This window comes from Myotis lucifugus, unplaced genomic scaffold, assembly GCF_000147115.1.
Source record: "Myotis lucifugus unplaced genomic scaffold, Myoluc2.0 scaffold_43, whole genome shotgun sequence".
Lineage (NCBI taxonomy): Eukaryota > Metazoa > Chordata > Mammalia > Chiroptera > Vespertilionidae > Myotis > Myotis lucifugus.
This window is the reverse complement of record NW_005871091.1, coordinates 5758812-5771557: the sequence shown is the minus strand read 5'-3', so window position 1 is coordinate 5771557 and position 12746 is coordinate 5758812. Positions and strand designations below refer to the sequence as shown.

General features: G+C 36.8%; 1 protein-coding gene across 1 annotated transcript; it reads left to right on the top strand.

The window, feature by feature from the left end:
• Window positions 1-778: 778 nt before the first annotated feature.
• LOC102418334 (olfactory receptor 13C8) lies at window positions 779-1741 on the top strand. Its single transcript, XM_006088107.1, has one exon. The coding sequence runs from the start codon at window positions 779-781 to the stop codon at window positions 1739-1741; it is 963 nt and encodes a 320-aa protein (XP_006088169.1).
• The last annotated feature ends 11005 nt before the right edge of the window (window positions 1742-12746 follow it).

Below are 12746 nucleotides of genomic sequence, written 5' to 3'. Positions count from 1 at the left end.
TTCCTCATCAAATTGAAGTAGATACTGAAGTAATATAAATATATGTCCTTTCAATAAGGCACCTGTCCTCAATGAAACTGTATGCATATATGTAATGAATGCATATACACCAGCACAACATACTGAGCTCTAGAAAGTGACTTAACCACACAGCACTGCATTATGATTTTGATGGGCCTACGGCACTTTGCCTTTATGGGCTCTTTCTTCCATGCAATAATATTACACTTTATATCTGCATTGGCACAAAGATAAATATACTAATACTATGTATTAAAACTTAAAAATTCATTGCTTTACTCAGATTTTAAAAGAAATCAAAATATTTTCATAGTCTCCTAACAGGATGGTAGGTCTACTGTGCCTGGAGGGTAAGTCAGCCTTGTAGCCTTGTGTCAAGCATTCAAATACATACAGGATTCCGTCAGGTAATATCAATTATTGAAATCAACTGAGAATAACATGTTAATTGGCAACTAATATTCATCTCCAGTGACAAACGTAAGAGAGAAAGGAGAGTATTCTTGTAGAATGGGGAACATGCTTCAAATCCAATGCATCAGCTGTAACTGAGCAGGATGATGGAAATGGGTTCTATGTTCTCAGTATTATCATTTATTTTATGACTTTTGTCCCGGAGTTATAATGTTGCATCCAAATACAGAACTACATACAGTAACTGAATATGTTTCTTAAAGGAGGAGCGCTTACCTACAATGTTTTAACAAATTTCTGTTCTATCATCCAGAGAGTCTTTTGGAGAAATGGTATACATGATATGGAAAGGACCAATGACTCCATATTGACAGAATTTGTCCTGGCTGGACTTTCTGCCCACCCAAAGCTCCAGACAGTTTTATTTGTGCTAGTTTTGTGGATGTACCTGATGATCCTGCTGGGAAATGGAGTTATCATCTCAGTAATCATCTATGATTCTCACTTGCACACCCCCATGTATTTCTTCCTCTGTAATCTTTCCTTCCTGGACATTTGCTACACAAGCTCCTCTGTCCCACTAATTCTTGACAGCTTTCTGACAGTAAGGAAACGTGTCTCATTCTCTGGGTGCATGGTGCAAATGCTTCTCTCCTTTGCCATGGGGACCACAGAATGTATGCTTCTGGGCGTGATGGCACTTGATCGCTATGTGGCCATCTGCTACCCACTGAGATACCCTGTCATCATGAGCAAAGGTGCCTACATGCTCATGGCAGCTGGGTCCTGGGTCTCTGGGCTCGTGGACTCAGTGGTACAGACATCTCTCGCAATGCAATTACCATTCTGTGCTAACAATGTCATTAACCATTTTGTCTGTGAAATTCTGGCTATCCTGAAACTGGCCTGTGCTGATATTTCAATCAATGTGATCAGCATGGCAGGGTCAAATTTGATTTTTCTGGTTATTCCATTGCTAGTAATTTCCCTTTCTTACATTTTTATTGTTGCTGCTATTCTGAAGATCCCTTCCACTGAAGGAAAACGTAAGGCCTTCTCCACCTGTTCAGCCCACCTGATAGTGGTGATTATATTCTATGGAACCATTTTCTTCATGTATGCAAAGCCCAAGTCTAAAGAGTCTGTTGGTACAGATAATCAAGACATCACTGGGGCCCTCATCTCCCTCTTCTATGGAGTGATGACTCCCATGCTCAATCCTCTCATCTACAGTCTTCGGAACAAAGATGTAAAGGCTGCTGTGAAGAACATGCTGGGAAGGAAAAACGTCTCTGATGGACTATAGGTGAATACTGATTTACACTATGTGACTTGCCATTCAAAGCTGTGGCAGACACAAAATGCAAATAGAGAAAATTACCATGTGAAAACGAATTTACTATCTCATTCAAAATCATACTATGAAAATATTTGGGGCCCTGGCTGGGTAGCTCAGTTGGTTAGAGCATTGTCCAAATACACCAAGATTGTGGGTTTGATCTTCGGTCAAGGCACATAATAATCAATGAATGCACAAATAAGTAAAACAACAAAGTTTCTCTCTCTCTCTCTCTCATACAATTTTTAAAAAGCAGATCATTAAAAAATAATAAAATATTTTGATTTGGTTGCTGTGATTACTATCAGTATTTGTTCTAACTGCAGAAATAACACATACTTGTGGTTATAAAAAATACTATTATAGACAGACTATAAACTGCTTGTGATTATGGATGCCTTTGTTCTTTGCTTGTATTTTTTAGTTTCCTATATATGCACATGCTAACTTTAAAAAAAATAAATGTTACTTTAAAAAAATACTATTATGGGAATGCAAAATGGTGAAAATCTCTTAGGAAGCCCCAGCAAAACATAATTATTCTTAAACCTTCAGAAAACAATAAAGACAAAAAGTGTTCTAAAAAGGAATTTATAACCTAAAGTACATTATTAATTATTCAAGTGATTATTAATCAGCACATGATATACTCATTTTTTATATATATTCATTTTTAATTGGTTCATTTATTTACTATTTCTGTCTACCACACATATAAGCTTTCTGAGAGTAGGAACTTATCTGTTTATTACCCTACATTGCAAAGGCCTAGAATAGAACATGACATATAATAGATGCTCAATAAATATTTTTCAATAACTAAATGAGTCACATCATCTATAAAACTAGAAATGTATTTATGTCATATCCGAGGTAACAATAGTAATTCAAAAAGAAATCTGACCAACCAGGTTGTAATGAAGACTTCTTTCCCACTCTGCATTGAATCACACAGCTCCTATGCAGTAGGAGAACTAGACAGAACTGATAACTGACAGAAACGGTGATAAGAGGATTAGAAATGGCTAAAGAGAGGCCAGTTGTTCAGTGAACTGAGGAGCTACAGGGTTTTGGGGAGATAAGACAAAGATAACTCAAAATTGAGATGATCATTATTGCTGAGGAGTACAGAGAGGAGGGGGGGGGGAGAAGGGAGGGGAGGAGAGCAATGCCATTGGAGGAACTGAGTCAGATCTCGCCCTTTGAGGAATCTATGAGAGTTTATGTTTAAAACACAAATCTGAAGTAAAAGTCTTTAACTACTTCTAAATTGTAAAAATAAGTCCATAATATCTTCCTTTCTTGTTAGAAGGTAATGTTTCTACGTAAGATTAAATAAGTTAGTTCATGCATAGCACTAAAAAGCACCTGAAACATACTAAATTTAAATAAATATTGACTGTTTTATTATTATTATTAGTGTTGGGTGTACTTTAATGGGTCATAAAGCTTTGAGTATGCACAAGGTTTTCATCCTTACTTTTTATGGAGTAATTTTGATGCTATTAAACTATTGTTTCGAATCCATTTTTCTATTCTCCGCTTTGAGTTGGGATTGGCACAGTAAAAAACACATTTCTCCTTCACTAGCTAGCTTCCGTTAAATTCTTCCAAAAGAGTTGCTAGAGAGAATGGAAAGTAGGTTGGATGAAGATAAGGGACCTCCCTATGTGCTTCTTGTTTCTGTCAGCATCTGGCCAGCTGTGGTTCTTCACCGTGACAATGGCAACTCCTGAGCTGCTTCCAGCATTGGTTTCAGTTTTCATTTCTTCTTTTCTATAACCCAGAAGCTACCAGTGCCACCTCCTCGGAGGTTTGAATATGTTTCTCAGCTTTACTTCTTGTTAATGAATAGCCTGTCAAGTCTTTAGCCTTGAATATCTTTAAAGAAATAAAACACGCAATTCTTTGCTTGAGAAATTTAGTGAATGAGATAAGAGTGTAAGCAATAGATTTGGCTGGGCTATCATTTTCAGGCACAACCAAATAACAGAAGTTAGTGGACAAGATATTTGTATTTCTTTTGCAGTTTATTTCTTGTGTCTAAAATATAGATTATGAAAGCCTCTTTAATATACTTTAAAATAACATAATAATAATAATCATATGAAAAAAAATTGAATAGTTATAGGAGACCCTGAAATATGTGTGAGAACAAACAAACTTAGGACCTTGAGGAAAATATAAGTCTTTTCTTCCCTAATGCATACCTAGCACCTACCTAAGTTCCATTCCTAGCACATAGTATGTTATTTCTATAAATATGTTAAATTGATGCATAAGTAAATAAATGGATTAAAAACTTCAGAAGGGTATATTTAGTTTTCAAAATAATTTATCAAGATCATATCATTAGATCCTCATAACTGTGTAAGTAGCTAATATTTCCCCAACATTAGATAAAAGAAAACCTAGTTCCAAAAATATAGAAATATATGAAGTCACAAACAGGATATAAGAAGTCTTTGATTTGAACGAAACAACTGACAACTTTAACAACCCAACTATTATGAAATACAAATTCTTCTAAAGCACATATAAAATATGCACAAAAACTGGTATTTTGTTAGGCAGAAAGCAAGAATCAATAAATTTTAGAGAGAGAGATAGAAACATCTACAGCTGCCTCCCACACGCTCCCCAACCGGGGTGTCAAATCTACCAATTTTGGTGTAATGGACAATGCTCCAACCAACTGAGCCACACAGGCCAGGGTAAGAATCAGCAAATTTCAAAGAAATCATATTACATATTCTATATTCTTCCAATTAAATTAAAAGTTATTAATTTAAAAAACTCCGTAACCTGAGATAACACTTATAAATGACTAATGAGTAGCCATGATATTAAAAAAATATTTAACAACTTCTATGGCAAGTACTCCAATAAATCAGAATGAATGCCTGCCATAGTAATGCATGCCAGCTCGATTTCAGCTTTGCTTTATAGATCACAGAAAAAATTACAAAGAAAAATATTAAAATCTTATACAACCAGACCTGAGCTTGTACTCACTAGTACCACAATACTGGTTGTTTACAGTTAGTAGTCATGCTGATTAATAGATAGCTCTGACTCAGTCTTTGTAAAAGGTATCTCCAATATCAATCCTGCTAGGAAATGAAAGATAATTGAATATGGTATATTAAAATTTAATAGATATAAAAAATCAGTTTTTGAGGGAAATTTTCATTTTTAGAATTTTACAGGAAACAGCTTCTTAATGAAGAGAGAATGAAGGAAACAAAAGGAAAAGGAAGAGAAAGGTAAGAAACTATAAAATTTGAATGCAAAGCCAATACACAAGGCATTGTTGCTATATATTTACATCTTATTTTTATTAAATCTTCACAGTAATGTTGAAAAGTATATCTCCTCGCTCTTAATTTACAGGTGAAGAGACTAAGACTCATAGAAGTTAAGATCATGCAGGTTCTAAGTGGTAATGCTAGTTTTCAAAGCATGGTCTTGACTATGAATATATTATTTCCTCTACTGCCTCCTAGTAAGAAGGAAAATACCTAAGTCCAGCTGCACCTGAATCAGGAAAATTTAAGATATTAGAAGGCAAGAAAGTTAATAGAGCCTAACTGAATTTAACCTCAGAATTTCTCCAACGCTCTTAACTTTGGATATATAGGTGAATTCAGGAGACTATGACTGAAATCTCACCTCCACATCTATCTTACTAATCTATAGTCTATGCAAGTAATTTAACTTCTCTGAGCCTCAGATTTCTTATTTATAGTGAGGATTAAATATGCCAGCTCATTCATCTACTCTTGACAGCACTTCTCTCACTCTAAAGAAAGGGTCTTAGTTTGGAAAATCAAAGAGCCAGGGGAATAGGGAGAGTTCAACTACAACCATGGTTGCTCTGGTGATAGTGCAACTACATCTACCAGGCAGATATAGTCTAGCCATCATATGAAATGAAAATTTAAACACTATTGATGGAAATTCAATTGATGCTGTAGATGGTGTGATTTTTGATGCAAATGTTATAGGTAATACCTTTTCAGGATATGAAAAAAGTAGAGCAAGTATTACTGACTGTACTCTACATTTTCAGGAAGAAAGGAGGAGGACCACTAAAAGGAGAAGTTTCAAGAGATAGAAAGAGAGGTATGGATAGGTGGATAGGTAGAGTCACCAAGATCACAAAAGGGAGAGCCTCAAGAAGCCTAAACGGGAATATCCTAACTCTAAGAAAGGAAATTGGAGCTATGACCACTGGCGATACCAGAGACACTAAAGTAGAGAAGAGGGACCATGACCCAGTTGGTTCAGAATGGCTCCTGAAGGGCAGGCTGGAGAGTCATCAGTGGTAGGCCAAAGCTGTCAGAGGATCAGTAGGACTGCAAACAAAAATAAAAGAACAATAATGTTGCTGAGCCCCGATAGAAAATTCTCATGACTATGTCTGGACAACACCCATACGTTTTCAGAGAAATGGGAAAAGAAAGGAAGGGTCCTCTTCCCTGTTGCAGGTCAATTAAAATGAAGCAAACACATCAGTGAGTAATGTTTTATGTAGCTCATGGAAGGGAATACATTTAACATCACTTAAGTTGTAGATACATTTAATCCTCATAAAACCCTGAAGATATATGTGATTTTCTACAGTAAGAAATGTGGAGTCCAAAAACAATTATACAAATTGCCTTGGGTCACACAGCAAGAAGTGGCACAATTAAACAGACTCCAAAATTCATACATTTCCCATATATCTTATATAATAAAAGCATAATATGCAAATTGACCAAATGGAGGAACCACCAGTCGATATGATGTGCACTGACCACCAGGGGGCAGACGCTCAACACAGGAGCTGCCTCCTGGTGGTCAGTGCACTCCCACAGGGGGAGCGCTGCTCAGCCAGAAGCCGGGCTCATGGCTGGCAAGCCCAGTGGCAGTGGCAGGAGCCTCTCCCACCTCCGCTGCAGGTGGGTGGTAAGGAGCAAGGGGTCCTGGACTAGGAGAGCTGGGGACTGCGAGAGGGATGTCTGACTACAGAGGGATCGGGCCTAAGCCAGAAGGCGGACATCTCCCGAGGGGTCCCGGACTGCGAGAGGGTACAGGCCAGGCTGAGGGACCCCCGCTCCAGTGCATGAATCTCGTGCACCCGGCGTGTGTGTGTGTGTGTGTGTGTGTGTGTGTGTGTATTTTTATTGCTAAAAGACCTTCCTATTCATCTCTTTAGCAAATAGACAAAGAATAATTTTCAGTTCTATATGACCTCTGATGGTGTAAAACACAATGGCTCCAAGGAGGCCAGTCAGCCTAGGAAGACATCATTACTTTTCTACTTGTTAACTCATAACCTGGTAATCTCCTCCCACAGGAATATAAAACACAGGTATGTACATCTAAGCAGAGAACTACATCTCAGAGGGCTTCATTAAAAGTTGACTGACCTACTTCTCTCTGATACCAAGATACAAATAGGTTACATAGGGATGGGATCCCATGTGCTTGCAACTAAAGTCAAGCTTGTTAAAGTAAACTTGTAACTTTTTAACAACATTCCCCTCAACAAGTTTTCTGGAGGGAATCTGGGATGTTCCTAAGAGAGTCAATTCTCCTCCTTAGTCACAACTTCTATGAAAGAAAAGAATGTATGAGATCATCACAAGGAAATTCTAAAAGTGGAATCATTTTATTCTGTGAAGAGAAAGCAGTCCTCTATGCACTTGCCATCACCATGTCATTCATAAAATGTAATTAGAGTAAAGAAGACATATCCTAATGAAAACATTGCATAGAGGGGGTGATAAGCTGGTGGGATAGGGAATAATATATAGCACATGCATTTTGTTTAGTCAAATAGAATTTAAAAGAGTAGCCACAGTTTCCCCCGCCTCTCCATATTGCTTTAGACTCAACTTGTTTTACTCAAGTGCATAGGAGTGAAGATATTTGAGTTTGTGACTCCTAGAAGACATAAAGTCATGCAGATGGTCCATTTTTGTTCTGGGAAATGAATTGAGGCCCATATAATTAATGTTGTGATTTTTTAAAAATCATTACAGTTGCTTGGAAATAGAATGATCTAACTTTTAAAGTACAAAGTTATTTTTTCTCCAATAAATCCAGGACAACATGGGTAAGGACACCATAAAGGAGAATCCTGAGTAGGATTCCTCCTACCTAGAGGGAAGTTCAATCAGTATTAAGATGTTTTTCTAACTCTGGATTTAAATAATCTATAATAACATTAAATATGGTACAAGTCGAGTACTTAGGTCAGGGCCATTAAGATGATAAATGGCAACTAAACAAAAATGGTAAACAAATAATCATATTAATCAGCACACGTTTGAAATGCACCATTCATCACATCCATTCAGAATCACTGTGAAATAATTAAGACCCTCAAAGAGCAACCTGTTCTATCAGGGTTCTTTTGGAGAAGAATGAATAAACTATTTGCTCATCTGCATCTAGATAATTGAACATTTATCACAGTAATTTTAATATACGGATGCCCAAGATTTCTAACAGTAGCTATATGATCAGATATCTATGAGATGGTTCAGTGAGAATATATCTGTACTGATTATAATACAAATGTGAGTAAGGGCACTTGGGCTGATCAAACCCCCTTATCTTTTGTTGGAGATTTCTTATGATTACTCAAATTTGCAATGCAATTTTAGAGGACTCAAATTTGCAATATGTCTCAAATAAATATGTCATTTTTAACATTACCTAGCACTCATCTCAACTACAAATGTGTCTATCTGTCCCTTTGGCATCTGGTACCATTGGACGCAGACATGTGTGGTGAGAAGGGAATCAGCTCATACTTACCTGCCAGTGCCTGTGTTCCTGTCGTAGCTAGTTCTTCACCCACCCCCAAGCCACACAGAGTTCCAGGAATGTAGGATGAGCTACCTGAGCCCTGGCTGCAATCAAACACCCAAAGATGAGCATGGGAATGACAGCCCAATACTTGAAAGTATGAGCTCTGCTTCCTTCAAATATTTTCTACTTTGTTTTATAGGAACCTGTGAAACATATGACAGTCAGAATACAGTATTTCTTCTCATCTTCAGAAAAAAGTTACTGTCTAGAAGGAAGTCCTTATAAGATATCAAGTGGTGGTCATTGCCCAGTTTACTATAAATGTGAAACTGTGCCCTAAACAAGAGGTGATATTCAAAAAAAATTTTTAACAAATAAGGCATAGGCAACAAATCGTAACAGAAGCGCAGCTGGAATGACATGTTAGGCTGTCAGCAGAGGGTGATGGTTTGATCGGTATCACAGTTTAAGATGACCCATCCTGCTGCTGTCTGAAGACTAGCCTGAAAGAAGGCAAGAGTGAAAGCTGAGAGGCCACCCGGAAGGCGTTGCTGAAATGCCACAGTAAGCGCGGGAGCTCACGATTTGTTGGAGCTGGACATTTCTCAACTTTGTCTCCCATGGCTTTTTGGTCTGCCAACGTGCCTGCTGAGTTAAACTGACTTGAATACATTTATCAGGAAAAATGAGCCTCCTCTAATTTAGATGGAATTATCTTAAGTGACTTACCAAGGCTTTGTGTAATCAGATTCAGTAAGTTATATAATTTTATCTCATACGAGCAATCAGTATTTCCCCCAACTCATTAAGGAATAGATTATATTCTTTGGTGGCAGTGGTTCGTTTTGATACTCTTTCTATTGGTTTTTATAGCTTCATATTGGAACACAATTACGTCTATTTTATTTACCAAAACCAACTAAAAGTGATTCTTTATAGTATCCACAGTAGGCAAATTGTTCTCAGACTCACTGATTTGCAATTAAATATAATAATGTTAACCATCTTTTTTGGAGGGCCTGTTAAATATCAAGAACCATGGTAAGTACTCTTTACCACATAACAACCTTGTCAGCAATCTGTAAATACTTTAAAAGCTGTCACAATAAAGGAATTTATACTTATTTTTATCTTGTTTGAAAGGGAAAGATGAGTTGCATATAGAGTTGTATATATAAAGGCAATTCTAACAATGACAATTGTGCCCAAATAAGCTGTGTGGCCTCACTGGGTTTAGGGACAGAAATAAGAAGAACGTCAACCATACTTAGATGTTTTCTGTCATCTCATAAGGGTTATAACTAGATTAATTTAAAGATGACTTCCAGCTCTAAGATCCAATAATTTAGAATTTGACTATTTTACTGGCCCAATTGTATGCGTATGCATTTAATTATCTTCAGCTCCACTCTCATAAGGACGAAACAAAAAAAAAAATCAAGCCTGAAAAGTCCATTCATATAATTTTTAAATATTTTTATTGATTTCAGAGAGGAAGGAAGAGGGAAAGAGAGATAGAAGCATCAATGAAGAGAGAGAATCATTGATCAGCTGCCTCCCGCATGCCCTGCACTGGGGATCGAGCCACCAACCCGGGCATGTGCCCTGACTGGGACACTTCAGTCCACAGGCTGATGCTCTATCCACTGAGTCAAATCAGCCAGGGCAATATTTTTATGGATCATATGAAAATTAAAATAACATGTAAAAGATAAGGAAGAAATACACAAGTTGGAAAAATATTTGCAAAAAAAATTGGAGCCCAGCCAGCATGGCTCAATGGTTAAGTGTCCACCTATGAATCAGGAGGTCACAGTTCAATTCCTGGTCAGGGCACATGCCCGGGTTGCAGGCTTGATCCCCAGTGTGAGGCATGCAGGAGGAAGCCGATCAATAATTCTCTTTCATCACTGATGTTTCTATCTCTCTCCCTCTCCCTTCCTCTCTGAAATCAATAAAAAAAAAATTATAAAAAATTGGAGAGCAAAGTGTTAATCTATGAAGAGTTTAAGCAAATTAAAAGGAAAACTATCAAACTACCAAGAGATAGTTAAGCAAAGGATGTGGATAGACAACCGAAGAGAAAATACAAGAGACAAATAAACATGGACTGCCCTGGCTGGTTTGGCTCAGCAGACAGAGCGTTAGCCTGCGGACTGAAGGGCCCTGGGTTCAATTCCGATCAAGGGCACATGCCCAGTAGGGGTCATGCAGGAAGTGGCCAATGATGCTCTCATCATTGATGTTTCTATCTCTCTCTCCCTCTTCCTTCCTCTCTAAAATCAATAAAAATAAAAAATAAATAAAATAAAAAGCCCTGGCTGATTTGGCTCAGTGGATAGAGCACTGGCCTGTGGACTGAAGGGTCCCGGATTCGATTCTGGTCAAGGACACAGGAATTTATAGAAACAGAGAGTAGATTGGTGGTTTCCAGGGGTTTGGGTTGAGGGGAGAGGGATGAGTGATGGTGGTCAGATGGTACAAACTTCCAGTTATAAGATTAATAAGGTCTGGAGACCTAATGTACAGCATGGTGACTATAGTATTGCAATATGTATTGCATACTAGAAAGTTGCTATGAGAACATCTATTTCATACCTAAAAAAAATTTAAAAAGTTACTATGAAAGTAGATTTTGAATGCTCTCACACGAAAAAGACAACTATGTTGAGAGGATGTATATGTTAACTAACCTTACTGGTATTATGATAATCACTTTGCATTATGTACATTCATCAAATCATAACATTGCACACTTTAAACTTATAAAATGTAATGTAAATTATTTCTCAATAAAGCTGGGGGGTGGCAAATTCTTGGGGAAGATTAACTTTTCTGAGAACTTTTGTACATATTCTGATTCCAGACCTAACTTATTTTGAAGCCACAAATACACAGAATACTCCAAGAAATGTATGGAAGTTATATAAATTTCCAATCACCTGAAACTATACTGTACCTCAACTCTAATTGAAAAAATTAAAAATATATATTATTTAAAAAAAGATTTTCTTTATGTCAAAATAATTGGGTATTTGGAATGTGCAGAAGTAGAGACTTTATCTCTAGGGAATCCTAAGTTTCTGACTCACAACCTTAGGGACTGAAGAACTTGGTAAAAATAAGTGCTAGACTGACTTCCAAAAGAAGCCGAGTCTCTCTTGAGTAAGTATCAACTTCAGGGCAAATCATGTAAAACTAGAGTTGCATCGTTGACCTTTCTTTTTAATATGTCTTATTTCCTTGACACCCTCTTCAGAAGATTCAAGATTGCCTAACTATGGCTAATCATTTCCGTGTGTGTGTGTGTGTGTGTGTGTGTGTGTGTGTGTGTGTGTTTAGGAAGGAGGAGCAACCTCCTTTAAAATTGAGAATTTTCTGGTCTCATCTAAAAAATGCAAATGAAATTCAAATTCCTGGGGATTTTTCTATTACTTTATAGAGTGGATGGTGTATGACTTACAAACCCAGTCACAAGGTAAGATAGAGAAGTTCTATTAAAATTATTCCAAAAGAAAAATACCCTATCAATAAATACAAACATTTCTGAGTTTAGGCGATCCTAAATGGTAGGGTTTTAAAATATATATGTAAAGAAAAAATACAAAATCCCAGGCATCATCTCCAAGACTAGAATATTCTTTGAATTTTTTTAAAAATCCCAAAGTAGTTCATGGAAGAGACTAGTGAGGAAGAGAAAGTTGCTTGCAATATTAACAGACCCTTATAAATAATGGACTAATGACTACTATATTTAAGTACCCAATTCAATAAAATCTTAAGTAAAAATTATCTGCATTAAGACCCATAAACTACACTCAATAAGAGTGTGAGAAAATATGTAGTTAAAGGTGTTAATGGTAAAAAAAATAGGATTAGAAACAAAAAAATATGTAACAGAGGGCAGAAGTAATCACACCTGTAAGTCTGAATCCCAGGTGGCTAAGGCTAAAGAATATTAAAAATGATGTAGTTCTCATTTATTACTAATCAAATTCTGCTACTCTGGACCTTAATTCTCTCCACACTAGACATGAAAGGAATTTGGGGCATATTTTTCATTTGAATTTAATATTGTGAACAATATCTTCATAAATGGAAGACAAGGTCTTCAATGGTTTCAAAAGAGGTAAATATATTTTTGTGTGTATAACTATCATATGGA